Raw genomic sequence first — 23,440 nt, forward strand, 5'->3', positions numbered from 1 at the left:
AGTCAGGATGAGGATGCAGGATAGCTTTGGCCATACCTGTAGATCCCCGATTCTTTTAAGAGAGGTAATCGCCACAAGAAAACCCAGCTTGAGAGTCAGAAGTCTATCAGACGCTGACTCTAGAGGTTCAAAGGGGGTTTCGGCCAGACCCTCCAGGACTATTGCTAAGTCCCATGAGGGAGTTCTGGTCTTAACAGGAGGCCTCAGTCGCCTGGCTCCACGAATGAAGTGAGCGAGTAGAGGGTGCCTTCCCAAAGGCGCCCCGTCCATCAAGGTGTGGCAAGCCGAAATGGCAGCCACATAAACCCTGAGAGTAGCGGGGCATATGCCTGCTGACAGTTTTTCCTGCAGAAAGTCCAGAACTGAAACAATTTGGCAGTTAACTGGATCTGCACCATGTAAACTGCACCACTTTTTGAAGACACCCCATTTATTGGTGTAGATTCTTCTGGTGGAGGGAGCCCTAGCACTAAGAATGGTCTCGATAACTTCAGGCGACAGCCCTGTGTTCCTCAGTTGGTACCCTTCAGGGGCCAAACATGAAGTTTCCACAATTCGGGCCGGGGGTGAAATATCGTCCTCTGTGCCTGAGACAGAAGGTCCCTCCTGTCCGGAATCGCCCAAGGCGAGCCGTCGAGGAGAGATATAATTTCTGAGAACCAAATCCTGTTCGGCCAGTGAGGCGCTATCAGTAAGAGGCAAGACCCTTGCTGGCGAACTCCGGCTAAGACTCCCGGGAGCAGAGAAACCAGGGGAAAAGCATACAGACACATTCTGGGCCATGTATGCGCCATCGCGTCCAGACCCAGGGGGGCTGGGTGACTCAGAGAGAAGTAGAGGGGACATTGCGCAGTCTCTTGAGAGGCGAAGAGGTCCACTTCTGCTCTGTAAAATTTCTCCCAAATTTGTTGTACTACCTCGGGGTGGAGTTTCCACTTGCCCCTCAGTATGTTTTGTCTGGACAGCAAATCTGCTCCCACATTTAGGCATCCAGGGATGTAAATTGCCCTGAGTGACATGAGCTTGCCCTTGGCCCAAAGGAGAATCCGACGCGCCAGCAAATTCAGGTGGCGAGAGCATAGACCTCCATGACGGTTTATGTTAGGAGACTGCTGCTGTGTTGTCCACCCGCACAAGGACATGGCAGCCTCTCAGATGTCGGAGGAAGCATTTCAGGGCCAGAAATACCGCCATCATCTCGAGGCAGTTGATGTGCCAATCGAGCTGATGACCCTCCCATTCCCCTTGGGCTGGACGACCACTTAAGGTCGCACCCCAACCCATCAGGGAGGCGTCTGTCGTTAGCATCCTGTGACGACATGATGCACCGAGAGTGGGACCCAAGGTAAGGAACCGGGGTCTGAGCCACATAGAAAGGGAACGAAGCGCTCGGCGCGTAACCCTTATTTGCCTTAGGGGACTGGCCCTTGGATGAAATCCCCTGGCTTTTAGCCACAGCTGAAATGGTCTCATATGGAGAAGGCCCAAAGGAATCACCGTGGACGCAGACGCCATGAGACCTAGTATTCGTTGATACTGATGAACAGTGAAACTTTGACCTAGCCTGAGACTAAATCTGGTACAATTGTTTAAATTTTGCACTGTCCCTGTCAAATAAACAAAAGAATGAATGAACTGCTCAGGGAGTTCTGGATGGAGCCAGGCTATAAAATAGAGGCGTCACCAGCGTGTCGACAGATACATTTTTCTGAAGAGCAGTCCTGGGACGTCCCAGTGCGGCAAAAAAGCGCAGCATCTCGTTCCACTTTTTTCAGGGAACAAGGGTTACACATGTAACCCGAGTCGTTCCCTTTACAAAAAGCTTCACTTTGATGCTAATTTCCTGGGTTGGAGAAAGAACGCTCTTCTGGACGTTGAGTCTCAGACCCAGTGAACCTAGATGAGCCAAGACGATATCCCTGTGCTGAACTGCCAGTTCTTGAGATTGTGCTAGTATCAGCCAGTCGTCTAAATAATTCAGAATGCGGATGCCCTGGAGTCGCAAAGGAGCCAGTGCTGCATCCATGCATTTCGTGAATGTGCGGGGTGATAGGGCTAGGCCGAATGGAAGAACCCGATACTGGACGGCTTCGCCCCGGAAGCGAACCTCAGGAACTTCCTGTGATGTGGCAGAATTCCAATATGGAAATATGCGTCCATGAGATCGATCGTGACCAGCCAATCGTGATGTTGGATCTGAGACACGACCGACTTGACAGTTAGCATCTTGAACTTGAACACCCTGACCGAGCGGTTCAAGCCTCGAAGATCTAGAATCGGACGCAACCCCCCACCCTTCTTGGGAACCAGGAAGTATCTGCTGTAATAGCCTGACTCTTTCTCTGGAAGGGGAACATGTTCTATGGCCCCTTTTGCCAAGAGATTTTGCAGTTCTCTCCACAGTAGACATGCCTGCTCCGGTCTTACTGTACTGGGAACCACGCCGTTGAAACGCGGAGGGCGGTGAGCGAATTGAATTCTGTAGCCTCTTTCTACTGTCTTCAGAACCCACATAGAAATACCTGGCAGAAGTTTCCACGCTGCCAGGTTCTCTGAGATGGGTACTAATTTCAACACTTCCTGTTGAGGGGGTGTTGAGTGTTCCGTGTCCTGGACTAAGGCAGGAAGCAACGATACACCCAACTCTTTGTTGGAAGCCTCTATCACCCGAAACACCAAAGGCGGCGGGAGTGAAGAGGTTTTGTGAGGGTATCGGGAGGGCCGAAGTGGATGATACACGCGCCCCGTCCCGAAGGGAACTACCCTCACAAAGTTGGGTACAAGAACGTCAGGGCTTCTTTCTTTTAGAAATCACAGCCCTGAGGTCTTTCTTGGGCGGCTGCTGAGGGCGACGAGCCTGTCCCCAGTCTCTGCGAGGGGGAGCACGACTCGCCACGCTCTGTTTTTGAGCCTCTCTCCTAGCAGAAGCGGGGCGAGACTGGGTGGCTGACGGCCCCGCCCCCTGAGTGCGGCGAGGAAGAAACTGCCCAAAGGCTTCCTCATGGCTTTTCGCCTCCTGGAATCTGGAGATAACCGTATTCATGGCGTCTCCGAAGAGACCAGAAGGCGAAACCGGGGCATCGATTAAGAAAACTCTGTCCTTATCTCGGATGCCTGACAGGTTAAGCCATAAATGCCTCTCCGTACTGACTAAAGCGGACAAAGACCGGCCAATGGCACGGGCTGACTGCTTGGTCGTGCGGAGAGACAAATCGTAGCTCGACGAAGCTCTGAAAAGGCCTCTTCGTCGAGAGTTTTACCCGCACTCAGATCCTTTAGCAGGTCAGCCTGGTACGCCTGTAACACAGCCATGGTGTGCAGCGCAGCACCAACCTGACCTGCCGCTTGATAAGCCCTCCCCACTAGCATGGAGGTAGTCCTGCATGGCTTAGAGGGGAGAGCAGGTTTTTTCAAGGACGATGCCGAACCCGGCGAGAGATAACCCGCAAGTGTCTCTTCGACCGGCGGCATCCTTGAATACCCTCGCGCCTCAGCACCCACGATAGTCGAATATAACGACGTCGAGGGCACGTGAACGCACGAGGTATAAGGGTTCCTCCACAAACGAGCAAGCTCATCTTGTTTCTTGGTCACGTGGCCAGTCTAATTGAAGTCTGGCCACAGCACGAGTAACCACATCGAGTAACTCCTCAGAGGATTTTGCATCATGTTTTGAGTGCTCTGATGTGGGTAACTCGAAATCTATAGACCCAAGGGAATCGAGGTCCCCCTCCTGAACTGAAGAGGTGCCGGAGCGTGCTTCAAGAACACGAGAAGGACCAGCCGGATCTGGGGAGATAGCGAGCGAAAGGGACGCACCCGTTTCTCGCTCCTCAGCCAGATCCATACGAGAGCCCCACGAATGAAGTGCAGGTGCTGGCTCTCGGAAGTAAGCGAGGGGAGCGCGAAGCATCCCGACCGAAACAAGGTCACAATGCGCGCACCCGCCCCGCCCCAACGTGAGAGCCGCGTGCTCTTCCCCCAAACAAATAAAGCAAAACTCATGCGTGTCCTTGTCCGTCATGAGACGTTGACAAGGAAACGCGCATCGTTTGCTGCGTTTCTCCATCATTCTCTCTTTTTTTTTATTTATTTTTTTTTTTATATATATATATATATATATATCTATATATATCACTTTCAGAGCAGAGAGAAAAAGTAAGAAAGTTCTGCGCACTGCCTAACAATTTCTAACTCCTAACAAAGAGGGAAGAAAGATTTCTGAGCAGGTTGTGAGACACACAGCATAGTATGCTCTGAATGAAAAATATCTGTCGACACGCTGGTGACGCCTCTATTTTATAGCCTGGCCACAGGTGCATTTAATGATCTTCACCAGCCGAGGCTATAAATTCAGGTCAATGTTCAGTGACGTGTTTCACACAAATTCACAGCTGCTCACAATCCAAGATTGTTCCCCATAGCGCTTAGCAATAGCGCAGCATCAACGTGAAGCTTTTGTAAAGGGAACAGGACTTACGACATTCACTTTTCCTTACACAAACATATATACTTTTTTTTCACAAATCTTAATGCTGAATTAAACGGTCTGTGAAAACGTTATGTCAACTACCCAGGTGCCTTATCAAATATCTGAAACTTTTATACCTTGTATGGTTTTCTTCATCAACATTTCAAATCAGCATTTTATCCTGATAATAATTTTTTTTTTTTATTGAAAACATTGGTAGAAAGTATGCTTTTTTTAAATGATGATGTTTGTTTCAGTCTCTCTCTGCGATGGAGGAGTTCCATAACCTTGACAGGGACATTGAGGGATCAGCTAATCGTTGGAAGAAGTTTGCAGAGTCTGAGTGTCCTGAGAAAGAGAAGTTCCCTCAGGAGTGGAAGAATAAAACAGCCCTACAGAGACTGTGCATGATGAGAGCGCTCCGTCCTGATAGAATGAACTATGCTGTGAGGTCAGACATCAATCCTTTAAAACAAATCATAACATTGATCATATAATTTTTTCTTTTATCCATGCAATCTTTTTGCTGTGTTTAAGCTTGTTAGCTGTGCTTGATAATATAAGTGTTTGATAATGTAAATGAAAGTTATATATTTAAATCTTTAAATAAATATTTTCTTGTTTGTACATATTCATATATATATATATATGTGTGTACAAAAGTATCAAAAATATATTTTTACTAAACATTACAGTTCCCCTTCTGTCACTCACTCGACGTTGTGTCGACTGTAGTGACACAAGAGGTCTCTTCTGAGAGCCTTGCATACCTCTGAACTTGAGAAAAGTCCAATGTCAAGTTGGCAGACAGAATTTGCATGCCCCGCCCCCAGACATAAGGGTACAAAGGGGAGCGGGCGAGCAAATGTCAGACAGATATTTTCTTCGGAGCGGAACGGTTGTTTGATCAGCGAGCTGTGTGTCATGACTGCTTCACCCACCTCCGCAAGAGAGCTTCTGTTGGATCTGATGGCGCATTCCAGCGGCTTTCTCCTCTCTGCACGCTGTGCAGACTCTGCCCCTGGGCGCTTCAACAGCGCTTCTCTCCCAAAAGAGTTGAGTTCTCTGAAAGAGTTTATTTTCCTCTAAAATAATTTGTTCCTGGTTAAAGAGCAACATACACAAGCTTTTCAGGACGCGTCTTTATAAAGATGCACTTCCGCCGCTGTGTAGTTCCTGGATGTGGCCGGTATCTCTCCAGATCCGATAGACGCTGCCTCATGTGCCTGGGTAGCGATCACACCGAGGCATCGTTTGTGAATGGTTCATGATCTTACTGCGAATACATGACCATGGCAACGTTGTGGTCGTGGCTTTCGTTCCTCAAAACGAACGCCACTCCAGCCTCAGGCACAGCCCCATGAACCACCCGCCCCCGGCACGCTCGTTTGCTTCCGTCTTCGCTCGGGATGACGGCAGCTCACTTCACGGCCAGTTTGCCTCATCCCTGTAGCCAGGTCTGGATGACGATATCACCGCTGCATCGGAGAGCGTTCAGGTGTCTGATGCTGAAGACCTGAACGGACTCTCGTCCTCGGGCCAGCCTGCCCAGTCAGAGTCTGATGAGCAGATGGCCAACATACTTTCCTGGGCCGCTGTGAGTTTTGGGTTGGACTGAACCCCCCCCAACACTTGCGGCTTGATGATTGGTACCTCGGCTCCAGACGCCGCTACCAGCCTTCTTCCCGGAAGTGCATGACGAGCTGACGAGTTTGTGGAGGGCACCTTTTACTGCCCGGAACCGACCTCCTACCCTGGACGGTTGGGCCGTAGGTCAACTGGGGAAAAAAACAAGCTCTCTCCACTTCAGAGCATCTTATTTCTCGGTTTGGAGGTAGATTCAATCTCATTGTCGGCGCCTCACAACCAAGCGCTCGCAGTCAGTGCTCATGTGCCTTGCTCGCTTCAAGCCAGGCACAGCGGTTCCTCTCAAATAGTTCCTGAGGCCCCTGGGGCATATGGTATCTTCAGTCGCGGTCGTGCCGCTTGAGTTGAAGCATCTGAGACCACTCCAGCCCTTGCTTCAGACTCGAGTCCTGAGATGGGCATGGAGCTGTGGCACATACCATGTGTTTATCACCCCTTCTTGCCATCAGACTTTCAACCCTTGGACAGACCTCTGTTTTCTGCAGACAGGAGTCCCCGTACAGTAGGTGTCCAGACATGTTTTTGTCACCACTGACGCCTCTCAACTGGGTTGGGGCACCGTGTGCTACGGGCACGCAGCAGTGGGCTCCTGGAAGGGGCCCCGCCTGTGTTGGCACATCAACTGCCTTGAGTTGTTGGCTGTAATCCTTGCCCTGCGGAGGTTTCTCCCATGTATTCAGCACTCAGGTCGCTGCTCGCCACTCACATCCCAAGCAACCACAACACAACGGCGGACACGCTGTCGCAGGAGGTTGCGCTCAGCGGAGAGTGGAGGCTTCATCCCCAGGTGGTCCAACTGATTTGGGGCCATTTCGGTAGGGCACAGATAGATCTCTTTGCCTCCCAAACAACTCCCACTGCCCGCTGTGGTACTCCCTAACAGAAGCCCCCCCTCGGCACAGATGCATTGGCATACAGCTGGCCCCAGGGGCTGCGCAAGTACGCATTTCCCTCAGTGAGCCTTCTTGCACTGGTGCTGTGCAAGGTCAGGGAGGACGAGGAACAGGTCACCTTGGTGGCTCCTTATTGGCCCACCCGGACCTGGTTCTCGGATCTCACGCTTCTCGCGACAGCACCTCCCTGGCAAATTCCCCTGAGGAAGGACCTTCTTTCTCATGGACGGGGCACCCTCTGGCATCCACACGCAGACCTGGAATCTCCATGTCTGGCCCCTAGATGGGACGCCGAAGACTTAAGCAGTCTACCACCAGCAGTCGTAGACACGATAAACTACCAGGCAGCTTTACGCCCTCAAGTGGCATCCGTTCGCAAATTGGTGTTCTTCCAGATCTGAAGACCCACAGAGATGCACAGTTCGGTCAGTGCTTTCATTCCTGCAGGATAGGCTGAAGGTGTATGTCGCTGCTATCGCAGCCCACCACGACGCAGTAGACGGCAAGTCCCTTGGTAAGCACGACTTCATTATCAGGTTCCTTAGAGGCGCCCGGAGGTTGAACCCTTCTCGGCCAAGCCTGTTCCCCTCCTGGGATATCTCACTGGTCCTCTCAGGCCTTCTGATCACACTCGATTCCATTAGAGGGTCGGGGAACTGCTAGCATTCTCTGTCAGTGACACTTGCCTGGAGTTTGGTACGGCAGATCATCCTAAAACCGCGACCGGGCTACATGCCCAAGGTTCCTACGACCCCCTTCAGGGACCAGGTTGTGAACCTGCAAGCGATGCCCCGGGAGTGCCCCGGTGCCAGTGCAAAGTGCAATTGGGCATGGGTGGGAATGTTTGCCCTGTCTGTAGATGTATGCATGCAAACTGGGGGTTTATTGTATGTAAATGAAGTGGTGCAAAACACACTTTGCGATTTTCCTGAGAAATAAGTAATTGCATTAAGATGTTTCAATAGCAGGTCTTCTCTAAACACAAAGTCCAAAATCAGTTCTTACATTTGCAGTTTGGAGAGTCCACCAGCAATAGTTAATGGTGATAATAGTTAATTTCCAAACACTGAAAATAAAGTGGAACATCAAATTATGTCCATGACTATCACTGTTTTGTCAGATTTGTGAAATTTGTGTTAATGTGAAGATCAGACATGTCGGGCAGATCCATTTGCAACAATTTAATTGGCAGACTTCAAGCAAACATAAAGCGTCTCAGAAAAGGTAAACACAAGGCAGATAATCGGGAAAGGTCCAGTCTGGAGCCCAGGGCGGTGCTCAAACTCAGGGGCAAGGTCAGGCTTGATTTGAGATGGGCAGCAGACGGCAGGAAGGCACGAGACAGGCTGGGATCGGTAAAACAGGATAACTAGAGAATGCTCAGACATGAAACACGGGGTGAAACAATACTTTGCACAGGACGCCGAGTTAATGAGGCAGATATAGTCTAGGGACGAGAGTTAATACGGAACAGCTGGGATGCAATCAAAGCATGACGATCCATACTGAGCTGAAGTATGAGACACTTAGTACTCAGGAGAGAGAGCATGGGACTGAGAGTGCATGGAATCACCAGGGCAGGATGCCGTAACAGAGCCCCCTCCCTGCGAGCGCCTCCTGGCGCGAGGGAACTGATGACGGCGAGGTCTGCCGCGAGTTCGAGGAGCCGGTCTATCAGGGTGATTGCGGTGAAAATCTTGAGTAAGGGACGGGTCCAGTATGTCATTGGCGTTGACCCAGGAATGTTCCTCTGGACCAAAGCCCTCCCAATCTACCAAGTACTGAAGATGCCCGCCGCGACGTCTAGAGTCCAGCAGACAATGTACATGGTAGGTCTCTTCACCCTCTAATAGGATAGGTTGGGTGGCAGCCTCCTCCTCTCTGCTCTCTACAGAACGGACAGAGGCTGGTTTGAGCAGGGAGACGTGAAACGTTGGCAAGACGCGCATGTGTCTGGGCAGATCAAGACGAAACGATACAGGGGTGATTTGACGGGTGATCTTGAATGGACCCAAGAATCTCGGACTGAGTTTCTTGCAGGGCATTCTGAGGCGTAGATCTCGTGTGGATAGCCACACCCATTGGCCGGGTTGGTAAGCAGGTCCTGGCCTGCGATGCCGGTCAGCCCTCTCCTTGCCACGTCTTATAGCATGCTGGAGGTGAGTATGGGCCAAGTTCCAGGTCTTCTCACTTCGCCGGAGCCAATCATCCACAGCAGGAATGCTGGTGGGCTCACCAGACCAGGGGAACAGTGGCGGCTGGAATCCGAGGATGCATTGGAAAGGAGTCATCCCTGTAGAGTGCTTACGAATGGAATTCTGAGCATATTCGGCCCACATGAGGTAACGGTACCAATCCTTCTGATGACTATGGCAGTAGGAACGAAGGAAGCAGGAAATCTCCTGGTTGAGACATTCAACTTGTCCGTTGGCCTGGGGGTGGTACCCAGATGTGAGACTCACGTTGATCTGTAGTCTCTCACAGAAGGCATTCCAGACGCGAGAAGTGAACTGGGGTCCTCTGTCGGACACAATATCCTCTGGTAACCCGTAGAACCGAAATACATAGTTACACAGATGTTCAGCCGTCTGCAGAGCGGTGGGTAGCCTGGTGAGTGGAACGAGCCGGCATGCCTTAGAGAAGTGGTCAATGACGGTCAGAATGGTTGTGTAACCCTCTGAGGGAGGCAGATCCATGATAAAGTCTACAGCAATGTGAGACCAAGGCAGAGGTTGAAGAAGGCCCGCTGGTAGCAGACGAGAGGATTTTTGGGTGTTACAGACCCTACAGAGGCAAATAAATTCACTCGTATCTCGAGTGAGCGTGGGCCACCAGTACCGGTTTTGAAGGAGCTGGGTCGTGGCAGTGATTCCTGGATGCCCGGAACAGGGAAGGGCATGCACGTGGTTTATCACCTTGTCACGAAGTGTTTCTGGCACAAAGATTTTTCCAGTAGGGCAGTCCGAGGGTATCTCGATGTCAGCGTTGGCCTGTGTGCATTCAGTTTCAATGTCCCACTGAACCGGTCCGAGAACGAGATCCGGGCAGATAATAGGTTCTGATAATAGATAATAGTCGAGACAAAGAGTCAGCCTTGGTATTCTTTGAACCGGGACGGTAAGTAACCATGAAGTGGAACCGGGAAAAGAATAGAGACAGTACGAAGGTACTCCAGGTTCTTGTGGTCTGTGTAAACTGAGAACGGGTGATTAGCTCCCTCGAGCCAGTGGCGCCACTCCTCGAACGCTGACTTCATAGCTAACAGTTCGCGGTCTCCGACGTCATAATTTCTCTCCGCAGAACTCAACCTCCTGGAGTAGAAAGCGCAGGGATACAGCTTGGGGGGGTCGCCCTGATGTTGGGAGAGCACCGCTCCTAGCCCGGTGTTCAAAGCGTCCACCTCCACCACGAAGGATAGCTCAGGGTTAGGTTGGTGCAAAATGGGAGCAGAAGTGAAACTGTCTTTGAGTTGTTTGAAAGCCCAGGAGGCATCTTCGTTCCAAGCAAGTCGTCTCGTGCCCTTCCGAACCAGGGCTGTCAATGGGCCCGCCACGGAGCTGAATCCTCTGATGAAGCGACGGTAGAAATTAGCGAAGCCCAGGAAGTGCTGCAACCCCTTTAAAGTGGAGGGTTGGTGCCAGTCTATGACTGCTTTCACCTTATTCTCATCCATGGCCATGCCTTCTGGGCAGATGACGTATCCCAGGAAGGTTGTGGAAGTCTGATGGAAGTCACATTTCTCTATCTTGGCGTAGAGTTGGAACTGAAGGAGCCTTTGAAGTACAGCTCGGACATGCTGGATGTGGGCTTCATGGGTGTCAGAATAGATCAGGATGTCGTCTATGTAGACGATTACACTTCAGTGGAGCAGATCACGGAGGACATCGTTGACGAAGGATTGAAAGACAGCAGGACTGTTAGAAAGCCCGAAAGGCATTACGAGATATTCATAGTGCCCAGTGCTCGTGGAGAAAGCAGTCTTCCATTCGTCCCCCTCTCGGATTCGAACCAGGTTATAGGCAGAGCGCAGGTCCAGCTTGGTATAATATTTGGCCATGCGGAGAAGCTCTAGAGCGGCCGGTACCAGCGGCAGTGGGTAACGAATCTTAACGGTGCATTAATTTAGTGATCTGTAGTCGATACAAGGTCGCAGTCCCCCATCTTTCTTTTTAACGAAAAAGAAACCTGCCGACAGAGGGGAAGTAGAATGACGGATGAACCCCTTTGCGAGCTCCTCCTCTATGTACTTCTGCATGGCCTCGGTCTCAGGTTGGGACAGTGGGAAGATGCGGCCTCTGGGTGGTGTGGTATTAGGCAAGAGATCAATGGCGCAGTCGTATTCTCGATGAGGCGGTAACTTGGTAGCTTTGACTTTACTGAAGACCTCGACTAGATCGTGGTACACGGCTGGTAGACGGGATAGCACAAAGCCGTCTCGGGGCTCGGTAATACCTTGGACCATTAAGGGTTTGAAGGCAGACAGACACCTTGAAAAACAGCTCTCTCCCCAGCTGACTATCTGCCCAGTAGTCCACTCCAACTGGGGGTTGTGTTTCCTTAGCCAGGGTAAGCCCAGGATTACCGGAGTGTGAGGAGCTTGGAGAACATAGAACTGGACTTCCTCATGATGTAGCAGACCAGTACACATGTGAAGCTCCTGTGTCATGTGTGTGATGCGTCCTGTGCCGAGTGGGCGTCCGTCGACAGCTTCTACTGAAAGCGGAGACGTGCAAGGAATGAGAGCTATCCCGTGGACCTGAGCAAAAGCTTCAGACATAAAATTCCCGGCTGCCCCTGAGTCAACTAAGGCGACGGTATTGACAGTTTGCCCCTTTACCGTGAACTCAAGAGGCACTGATATACAGGTAAGAGGATTTAAACAGTCAAGGGTCAGACTCACCGTGGTTTTGTCCTGTGCAGGTCGTAGAGGACAGTGCAGACGGAAGTGACCTGAACCTCCTCAATACAGGCATAAGTTCAGGGTCCTGCGGCGCTCCCTCTCCTCCTCGGATATGTGTGAGGCGTTGATTTGCTTGGGCTCGTAGGTGTCAGCAGAAGAATTAGAAGCACGTGGTGCAGTGACGACGTGCATAGCGCTCGTTGGACGGAGACTGGCGCGACGTGAGCGCATCAGGTTGTCCAGCTGGATGGTGAGATGAACAAACTGATCTAAATCCTTTCCCTCGTCGCGACAGGCCAGCTCCGCTTGTAATTCGTGTCTGAGGCCCCTCCGGAAAACCACCTTGAGAGCGTTCTCCGTCCAGTTGGTTTGGGCTGCTAGAGTTCGGAATTTGAGCGCGTACTCCGAGGCGGGCGATCTCCCCTGTGAGAATTCCAAGAGAAGATCCTTGGCTCCTTTCCCCTCCTTGGCGTGTTCAAAGACAGCTTGGAAACGTTCCAGAAATTCTCCGTAAGAAGAGAAAGCGGACCCATCTAATCTCCAGACCGCGGTGATCCACTCCAACGCGCGTCCGGTGAGTAATGAACATACAAAGGCGATTTTGCTTGCATCTGTGGCATGTAGGGAGGTCTACTGGGTGAGATACAGAGAACATTGTAAAATAAAGCCCCTGCATTTACCTGGGTCACCCTCGTATCTCTCAGGATGCGCGAGGTGTGGGTTAGGGCTCGCAGCATGAGCGTGGTCTGGTGAGAGAGCCGGCTCGGTGGGCGTTGCAGCGGCCGCGGGTTCCGCGGTAGACTTCTGCAGGGCTCGTACCACTGAAATCAATTCTTCCATGAGCGTGGTCAAACGGGACAACTGGTGGTGATGGGCGGCCAGCTGAGAGGCTTGGGTGGTGATAGCGGCCAACAGAACAGTTATTGTCGCTGGATCCTCGTTTGGCGAAGTATTCTGTGAAGAATCAGACATGTCGGGCAGATCCATTTGCAACAATTTAATTGGCAGACTTCAAGCAAACATAAAGCATCTCAGAAAAGGTAAACACAAGGCAGATAATCGGGAAAGGTCCAGTCTGGAGCCCAGGGCGATGCTCAAACTCAGGGGCAAGGTCAGGCTTGATTCGAGATGGGCAGCAGACGGCAGGAAGGCGTGAGACAGGCTTAATTCAGGACGGGTGGCGAGAATCAGTGTCCAGTAACAGGCACAGGTCGCTAGGCAGGCTGCAGACAGGCGGAATGGTTAGTAACAGGCAGGGATTGGTAAAACAGGATAACTAGAGAATGCTCAGACATGAAACACGGGGTGAAACAATACTTCGCACAGGACGCCGAGTTAATGAGGCAGATATAGTCTAGGGACGAGAGTTAATACTGAACAGCTGGGATGCAATCAAAGCATGACGATTCATACTGAGCTGAAGTATGAGACACTTAGTACTCAGGAGAGAGAGCACGGGACTAAGAGTGCATGGAATCACCAGGGCAGGATGCCGTAACAGTTAAACTATCTTTAGGTCATGGTTTATTTTTCAGGTATTATTATAATTATGTTTATTTTTACAATTGTATTTTGATCTAATATATATATTCCACCTGTTGTCGTAGAGTGATTTTAAGCCACTACAAAAGGAGCCGGTGGAAGAAGTTTGAGACAGTAAAATGTTTGTATTTGGTATTTTTTTTATTTTTTTTTACTATTTTGTTATTTTGATTACATTTTTATTTAGTTTGAAGTGTAATTTGAATTAAGATACATTTTTGGTTTATTTTTTTCCTTGTTTAATAAATTAATACAAATTAAAAAAATCGACCGGTATAAGTGAAGTGTGGTCCAATGCAATCACTTTTAATACTAGCCATGATTTGTGTGTCAGTAGTTGAAAATTATATATTATACTAATGTATAATTTAACTGAGCATAAATCCAAATCCTGACGAGAACCAAATTTTCCAATGCGTATAAAATGAGTATGTCACTGTTATAGAAATATGCCTGACATTGGCAGACAGTGCTGGAGAAGATTCTCAGAATTAAATTTAACTTGCCCCATTCCATTAGTGATTTGTGCATGATATTTTGAAAAACCCACTTGCACCTAGACTTAGCGCATACTTGCATGAAAATAGCAAAACTTCATGGCCGTGCATATTTACTTTATGAGTATGACCTATAGCATAGCGCTAGCGCTGTTAAAATAGGGCCCTTTATTTACAGTTACTGTAGCTATCTGTTTTATTGTCTGAAGGTTTGAATAATAGATTCAACTATAATGTGACTCAAATTTAGCTGGACATGTTGCCCTGTAAACCAGAATACTGTAGATCAGATATCATCAGGACAACTGTTCTGCCCCTTCATCTTCCTCTACCCCATTGTCCTTTCTTCAAGCATTGTTAGAAACGATTTTCCACAGCACATGTAACCTTTGGCCATTTTAATTTATGCTGATATTCAGAATTTTGAATATATACTGTAGTGTTTACACATGTAGAAATTTGTGTTAACTGAGTTCATGCATTGATGCATTAATTATTGAATTAACAGAATTAATTATTTTGAGTGGTTTTGCTTTCTGAATGAGAGCATGGTTAAACCTGAGCAAAATTTGGGTATTTTACACATATACCCAACATGAGTCAAAACAGGTGAATTGTGTCTGTAGTTTAGAGACATTTTTATTTAAAGAATTGAAGTATTGTTTTGAGGCAACTGGGCCAATAGCGTTGGTTATTGTGTGTTAGCGATCGAGAAAAACTGCAATATACTAATACAACTGTAATTTAACTCCGTACAGGACACGTGACATTTTTAAAGTCACATGACATGGACATGCACGCTAACTGAATTGACGTATAAATGAAGTGCTGGTCTGTTTGGGCATGTAACTATTCTCTTAAGTTTTGCCCTGGGTGATCAGGCCATCCTTATTGTCGAGCCCTGGCCCTGTCAATGCAAAATGTGCTCGACCATTGGAAAAACCCATACTGTTCAACCATTAGTTTGAAGTTGAGATAATTTTCTTGTGTAGACTCTATAAAGCATGACTTTTAGGCAATGTCAATATAATAAGACAGCATAGGCCAGTAGCTTTAACAATCCATTTTCATACATGCCCTCAGTAGATACATTCTTCGGTCAGTGCTCTATAACATCGTTTAGACATATTTACATAATAGTACATCATTAATTACAGTGTGGGTCATAATAATGAGTTCTCCAGTTTGTTAAAATCCAAATGAAAGGCTAACGAGGAGACCTCTGTTTCCTTTGTTAGAGATTTTGTGGAGGAAAAGCTGGGTAATAAATATGTAATGGGACGCTCAGTGGACTTTGCCGTCTCTTTTGAAGAATCTGGAGCCGCCACACCCATGTTCTTCATCCTGTCTCCCGGTGTAGATCCCCTAAAGGATGTGGAAAAACATGGTAAGTTACAAGTTACTATTAGAGTTTTTGTAGGACATTTCCTGGAAGTAGGGGTGTTATCTTGCAAGAAGTTAATTTACATGATTTCACCAAAATAGCTATTGTAATAGCCTGTGATTTTTAAGTGAGGTGTCATTTTGCCATTTTGTGAATGTAATTTAGTTTTTTTCAAAATTAACCCTAGAGATAAGAGGATAACTGCACTGCAAGCAAGTAGATATTGTCAATTTGATGTTGATACTGAACTTTTTAGTGTTTTGGATAGTTTGTCGGTGCATCCAAATAAATTGTACTAATTGTGTTTAAACCCTTTCATGACTTTGGGTGTCTAGGCGATGATAAATATTCCTACTTTTCTCAGGCCCATCTCCAGCTCAAAGATGTAAGATGGGCCATAGGATACTCAGGGTGGGCTAGACACGAGAATGGAGTGGGGTTACTTAATCTATGATTGTGAATAAATTAATGTGATTACTAAATTTGGGGTTTGGAATTTATATTACCAAGGTAAAAAAAATAGGTACGTGTTTCCAAATTTTATTTATCTTCAGGGTACCAAACTACAGAGGAAAGTGCATGTCCAGTGGATGACTTTCAGTTTATTGAGAGTCTCTGGCTCCCCATGCATCATTGAATTTGAAGGATCAGATTCTATAAGTCATCTGTGGGAGAGAGATTAAACATGCCTGTGAGAGTGACTAATCAAATCAAACTCTCACCAATTACTGAGGGCTGGACTGAGATCAAAATCTCCTCTGTGGGAGTGACCACACATAAAAAAAAACACTTCAGCCAACTTCAGATATTTAATGTTGTTGTTTTTTTTCTTAAAATAATATATCCTGCAGGACGGAAACTGGGATACACATTTGACGACAAAAATTTCCACAATGTTTCTCTGGGCCAGGGCCAGGAAGTGGTAGCAGAAACAACTCTGGATTTGGCTGCGAAAGAAGGACATTGGGTCATTTTACAGGTAAAATACAGTAATCCACCACGTCCATTATCACACAGCATGTGCTAAACCCAAATCATAAAACTACCTAAAATCACACCTCTCTTTTACCTCGACATGAGGGAAAACTCCAAAGACTTCAGAAATGAATGACAAAGTAATTGGTTATCTTATAAGTCATGATGTGAAGCTATTTTAGCATCCAAAATAGCTTGATTCAAATTTATGGGGGTATTTACACTAGGTCACTTTGTATTATTTGTTCAGATTGCTATCCGATTCAATAAGCAAGTTCCATTTTCACTTGGCCACATCAATGTGTCTCCGCCAAACAGATATAAATCTGATCTTCAATTCCAGGGCTATATGCAAATAAAACCCTGTTTACTACCATGATTATGCTAATGCCAGGCAGAAAATGTAAATGTGATTTTAAAATTGTATTTATTATTTGATGTCAAGACATTTTTATTTGTATAGCACTTTTCACAACACATAATTTCAAAGCTGCATTACAGGAAATTATGCTTTAACAGGAAAATAAGCTGTAATATCTGTAATGCCTTAGAGTCACAATAGTGCGGTTTAATAAAAACATTATTGTACATTGTGCCTTAATAAATAATTAAATAAATAAGCAAATTATATTTGTGTTTAGACCCCCCATTACGCAAGATAAAGGCTGACTTTGGCAAGGAACACAAAACTCCATAAGATGTTGGTTAATGGAGAAATATAACCTTGAGGGAAACCAGTTACCCCTTGTCTAAACAACATAAATATAATGACAGTACTAGTTAGTAATATGTAGGTAAAGTTATGGTTTAAAATTAGTAAACTAAGTAAGCGTTTGGGGCTGATGTTTAAACAAAGATTTTGTATGAACTGTAAGATTAATAACGTCCCTCATGAATTAACTGAAGAAGTGCAAACAGATGCATTGTCCTTTGCTATTTGTTATTTAAATGACTTTACCCAGTGCCCGCGCGCGTGTGTGTACGCTGTTTATTTTTCCCCTCGTGGCTTCACGTAGGTAAGGCGTGTCATGCTCGTCAGCTGCGCACATTGCCAGTGTTTAGTTTCAGTTTTGCCAGCGATCTGCATCAAGTAAATTAAGAAAAAAGCTTTGTCTCTCCTCTGTCTCTACATCAATTTCCAAATGTGTTATTATTTAATGCTGGACACAAGCCATATGCAAATACTCGGTTTCAGCTCTTAAGTTTCACATGTTCTTGATGCTGCCATAGCGCTGTTTGGGTGGAGTAAAATTTGCATATATGACTTGAAGAGCCGGTTGCATTTACACTTGACCGAGTTTCGAATGGAATGCGTCTCAAACCACGTCTGTCCATATCTGTCTATGAGGGCATACACTAGGTCTTTTCATGTTCGGATATCTAACCATTCGATCGGCAAATGCGCATGAAGACACCAAGTGTAAATACTCCCTATGCAATCACGATTTAGAAAGTTAGAACGAATGAAATCCACAGCAATACAAATCTAAATGTTTTTTGTAAATAAAATAATTTATTTTAGACAACAGGCGGCAATGAAGATGCTTTATGCAGCTACTGCGCAATGCAGCATTCATAGGAAAAGGATCTCCATCAACTGAACACACTCCACATCAGGCATTTCCCCCTTGTATATGACTTTTCTTGATTATACAATCACGTTACCATACCTAAATTTTTTCAACATTGCTTGTTGTACGTATCATGGCAGTTTCCTGGTAAAATGAATGCTAAAGGTGCTACAACAACAATTACTTGTACTACACTTCACACAAATCATGAGTAAAACAGCAGATTATCAGTTCATTAATGCTTTATTTTTGCCATGTTCTTCACGCAATGATATATTATGACATTTTAACACTTTTAGTATGCGCATGTCTTGTTCAGTTGCAATAAAATTGTGTGGTAGCTCAACTGATAGAGCACTGCACTTGTGACGCAAAGTAATGAGGCATGAGTTCCGCAGAGTGTGTGAGTCAACACATTAGATGAAAGTGTCATAGAAGCACCACAAAATTATGTGGTTGCTTCAGTAATTGCGTTTTTCATCTCACATTTATTTTTTATGACACTATTGGTTAGGTTTAGGTTAAAGGTATAGGGTAGAAGGGTTCGTTTTGTTGAGGGCATTAACCTTCATCTGAGCACAAACTTTTAACACACTTCACCTTGGAACTGCTGCAATATGAGTAAGAAACCATTTAAAACATAATATTATTTTGCATAAATGTTGCCATAGTCACGTAATTATAATTTTATTTAATTGAGATCAGGCAGTAATTAGAATGGGAGCAATATAGCGTAGTTTTGTGCAAGCTGCTTTTGTTTTACTTTTGTTTACATGGCATGGAATTTATATAACCTCTCGGCCTATGATGTTAGCGGTAACACCAACAGTTTTATGCAGAGTTTTGAGTGATTTTTACTGCCACCTTTTTTGAGGTGAAAACTTGTGGGAAAGTTCCATATTAGACATCCTGTTTGTTTAAATTGAGCAATAGTTCCTCAGGTTCTCATTACTATATGTGTATAACCAGTTTACTATGACTTCAGTGTGGTTAAGATAAATAATGTTGCTTGTCCATTAAGCACTTAGCTGGCAAAGAAAAATATCTGAATAGAGTCTTCCTCACTGGTGATTAATGACCTGCTATGCTTTGCTGGGAGAGAGGGGAAGAAAAATGCCCCCACACCCAACCAGTCCACTGGCCCACCACAAGGAAAGAGCCGCACTCCACTAATGAGTCCATTAGACAGGTTCCATTTCATCCACATGTCACTCTCAAGGCAGTGTGTGCTCCGGCCACAGCTGCTCATTACACATTTTAGTTTGGATGTCTTCCAACAGCTGTCGAAATGAACAAATTGGCCATATAGATGTAGTTTGATTAAAAATAAAGTGATCAATATGTCAAGAAAATGCTGGATATGTCAGGAGGGTTTGAAATCAAATGTTTCTAGTGCTACAAACCAGGCTTTGATGGATTTTGTAGACATCTAACCACAAATAAAATTGATCCATATAAACATGCTGTATCATTGAAACTGATCTCAACACGACAGGAATGCATTTTACTTTCAAAAGAGGCACCCGTACAAAACCACAATGACTTATTAATTGAAAGAAGTGGCAGCAGTGAGCACAATGTGAACATCCTCACTCTAAATCCACCAACTGAACTGAAGTGTGCTTTATGCTATGGAGACCAGAAACACAGAGATAAGTGCTAATTTAACTACTTTCTTCACAGTTATAATCATGTCAGCAGAGGTAGTTAAAGTGTTAACAAAGGGTTTTTGATTTCATCAACTATAACAAAGACACATCATGACACCAATTAAATTATTTTTTTAAACAAATTTGCATTCTGTTAACAAAAATATGATGAGAACACAATGACACAGCAATACTGTATGTTAATAACAGACAAACAATATTTTTAGAAGTGTTTGCCATAACAACATACTGCACAAAATACAATATCCTAATCAGTCTCTAAAGCATGAAGAATTCACAATACAGTGATTTCATTATATGGTATCAGGGACGTAGATTCAAGGGGGGATGGGGAGGGGGGTAACCCACCCAATAATCAAAACAAGCAAGTAAAACCCCCTCAATATTTACACAATAATCAATGGAAACTTCCTCACACTGTAACCCCCTTCCCCCCAATGTGCAAACCAAATCTACACCCTTGTATGGTATTGTTTCAGGAGCTCATGTGCTGTATGTTGATGAATCTTTTATATGTTTAATACATGTTTAAATACATTTTTATACATTTCTATAATATAAGATTTTCGTTATTTTGTTCATTATCATGCAATTTTAGTCAGTATAATCCAGTAAATAGACTACAATGAATGAATATGGCAAAATATTACTAAAATGTAAATACATTTGATTAAAGGGATAGATAATCAAAATATGTCAAATGTCAAAAAATTTAATCATGTACTCACCCTCATGCCATCCCAGATGTATATGAATTTCTTTCTTCTGCTGAACATAAAGATTTTTAGAAGAATATCCGAGCTCTAGGTCCTCACAATGCAAGTGAATGTTACCAAACTGTTGAAGCTGTAAAAAGGACATAAAGTCAGCATAAAAGTAATCCATATGACTCCAGTGGTTAAATCTATATCTTCAGAATATGATAGGTGTGGGTGAGAAACATATAAAAATGTAAGTAATTTTTACTATCAATCTCAAATTTCACTTTCACTCTTTTGTTTTTGGTGATATCGCCACCTACTGGACATGGAAGATAATTTATGGTAAAAATGCACTTAAATACTGATCTGTTTCTCACCCACACCTATCATATAACTTCTGAAGACATTAATTTAACCACTGGAGTCATATGGATTACTTTTATGCTTTCTTTATGTGCATTTTTGAGCTTCATAGTTTTCCATTTTCCAGTTACCATTCACTTGCATTGTATGGATCTACATAGCTGAAATATTGTTCTGAAAATCTTTATTTGTGTTCAGCAGAAGAAAGAAAGTAATACACATGTGGGATAGCATAAGGGTGAGTAAATGATGAGGGAATTTTCATTTTTGGGTAAACTATTCCTTTAAAAGTCTAAAACATAAAAAATGTAAAAATGAACTTTGCATTTTCATGAGAATCTCAATCGATGGGATAATTTTCTTCGCCAGGGCTTCTATTCCTTACTATCCGTAAGCTTCATCTGGCTGTCTCATCCCACCCAGGCAGTCCTGCCTTAGCACGACCCATGGCCTGTCTCTTTCAGCCCTTTTATAAATTCAAGCTTTGCCTGGGAGATCGGTGGGTCAATGGAAAGTTCCCCTCCAGTGAAGGTTAATTATATTGCAGCACACAAGAGCCCTGGGCCAGCAGAAATGCAGAAATCCACTAACTGTAGAGAGGCAATCAATTGCCAAGACTAGAGCAGAAAATCCTGGGAATCAAGTGGCCTAAACCGCCCAGACCCCCCTCTCCCTTTAAAAATTTACTCTTTTAGATACACAATGAGTAGAGATGAAGAGAGCAAGGTGAATTAGCTCAGGGATGACTATTACTTGAAAAGTGGCTGCCAGGATAGTGTTTAACTTGTAATGTATTTTCTGGAAGGAATATGCTGCATTCAGCCTTTAAAAAACCACTGCCACCCATTATATGGCCACGTAATCCAACTTCAGTGCCAGATCTAGAAGTAAAGTGGATTCAAGTGAAAACAAAAAGTCTGTGAAGACTACATGGGAATTGTATGGTTAATTAAATTCCATCAGGTAAATAACTTCATACAAAAGTTAGTTCCGGTCTTTAAATTTGATTTGAAGAGCACTGATAGGCATCACTATTTGTATCTTTCCACAATGTCCAAATAGTGGCAAGGATTTTTAATTCATCCCAGTTACTCAAGTATTTTGAATCTATTCACCAAAAAGATTAGTACACTTATTCATTCAGTGGCCATTTCTGTAGCTTAAATCTTTATTCCAGTATGTGGTGATGTAGTGTATTTAGGGGTTTCAATTAAAGTTTGTTAACTGGTTAGTTTTGTGGTGCTGTGTTAATCTATTATCTTAGCTGTACTGTGTTGACAATATGGTGTCAGCAGGTTGCGCTTGTGCAGTTAGTTGCCCCGGAAGAGTCTCTTTAGGACTTCCCGTGACCTTTTGTCGCCATAGCATCCAACACCAGTGATTTGTGATCTGGGTCAACACTAATGAAAACGTCTCGGGTTACATGTGTAACCCTTGTTCCCTGAAAAAAGCGGAACGTGATGCTGCCCTTTTGCTAAGCGCTACGGGGAACAACTCTAGCTGTGAACCGAGCTGAATAATGTGTGAAACACGTCAATGAACATTGACCGGAATTTATAGCCTCGGCTGATGTAATCATTAGATGCACCTGCGGCCAGGCTATAAATGGATACGTCACCAGGTGTCGTCAGATACTTCTTTTTGAAGAGCAGTCCTGGGACGTCCCAGTGCGGCAAAGAAGCGCAGCATCTCGTTCCGCTTTTTTCAGGGAACAAGTGTTACACATGTAATCCGAGACGTTCCCTTCACAAAAAGCTTCACTTTGATGCTGCGCTTTTGCTAAGCGCTACGGGGAACGCAATACCCACGCTGCCGCACTTGGGGCTGTCCGGACCCCTACGGTTGTGCAGTGTACTCACAAAAACATGAGAGGTCTCAGACATGAGCTTGAGATGTCGACTCCAGGGCATAAGAGCCCGGAGTAGCATAAACATCTAAACCATTCAATTTTGATGAATGTGTGCGGAGAGGACCAGCCTGCCACATCACAAACTTTGTTCAGGCATGAGCTGAGATGTCGACACAAGGGCATAAGAGCCCGGAGTAGCAAAGCATCTAACCCATAAAGTTCGATGAATGTGTGCGAAGAGAACCCTATCGCAACACAAACTTGTCATAAAAACTGATGAATGTGAGCGGAGAGGACCAGCCTGCCGCATCACAAACTTGTTCAGGCATGAGCTGAGATGTCGACTCAAGGGCATAAGAGCCCAGAGTAGCAGAGCATCTAACCCATAAAGTTTGATGAATGTGTGCGAAGAGAACCCTATCGCAACACAAACTTGTCATAAAAACTGATGAATGTGAGCGGAGCGGACCAGCCTGCCGCATCACAAACTTGTTTAGGCATGGGCTGAGCTGTCGACTCAAGGACATAAGAGTCCGGAGTAGCAAAGCATCTAAACCATAAAATTCTCCTTTAACCAGGAGATTGAGTCTTTTGTTTTTACAAAAAAAAGAAATCCGGTTTACGGTAGTGAGAACACGCCGTTGAAACACGGAAAAGCGGCGAGTGAATTAAATCCTGACACCCTTATAAGACCCACAGAAAAGAATATATCTGGCAGGAGTTTCCACGCTGCCAGGATCTCTGAGATGGGTATTATATTTTTACACTTCCTGTTGAGGGGTTGTCGGGTATTTCGCGTCCTGAATAAAATGCAGGAAAGGCGAAAACACCCAATTTTGATGGAAGCCTCTGCAACCCGAAACACCAAGAGGTGGCGGGAATGGAGGGGCTTCGAGGGGGTACCGGGAGGGGTGAAGTGAAGCAGGTGCCCCGTCCCGAGGGGGGCTACCCCCTAAACTAGGTGCAAGACCGTCAGG

General features: G+C 45.5%; 1 protein-coding gene across 1 annotated transcript in view; it reads left to right on the forward strand.

The window, feature by feature from the left end:
• Positions 1–23,440, forward strand: part of dnah9 (dynein, axonemal, heavy chain 9) — a 241,431-nt gene that overhangs the window by 163,944 nt on the left and 54,047 nt on the right. The window contains exons 60-62 of the mRNA XM_052102818.1: positions 4,729–4,922; positions 15,189–15,337; positions 16,186–16,313. Of these exons, the coding sequence (XP_051958778.1) occupies positions 4,729–4,922; positions 15,189–15,337; positions 16,186–16,313 (471 nt within the window). The remainder of the gene's footprint in view (positions 1–4,728; positions 4,923–15,188; positions 15,338–16,185; positions 16,314–23,440) is intronic.

Source organism: Xyrauchen texanus, chromosome 33, assembly GCF_025860055.1.
Source record: "Xyrauchen texanus isolate HMW12.3.18 chromosome 33, RBS_HiC_50CHRs, whole genome shotgun sequence".
Lineage (NCBI taxonomy): Eukaryota > Metazoa > Chordata > Actinopteri > Cypriniformes > Catostomidae > Xyrauchen > Xyrauchen texanus.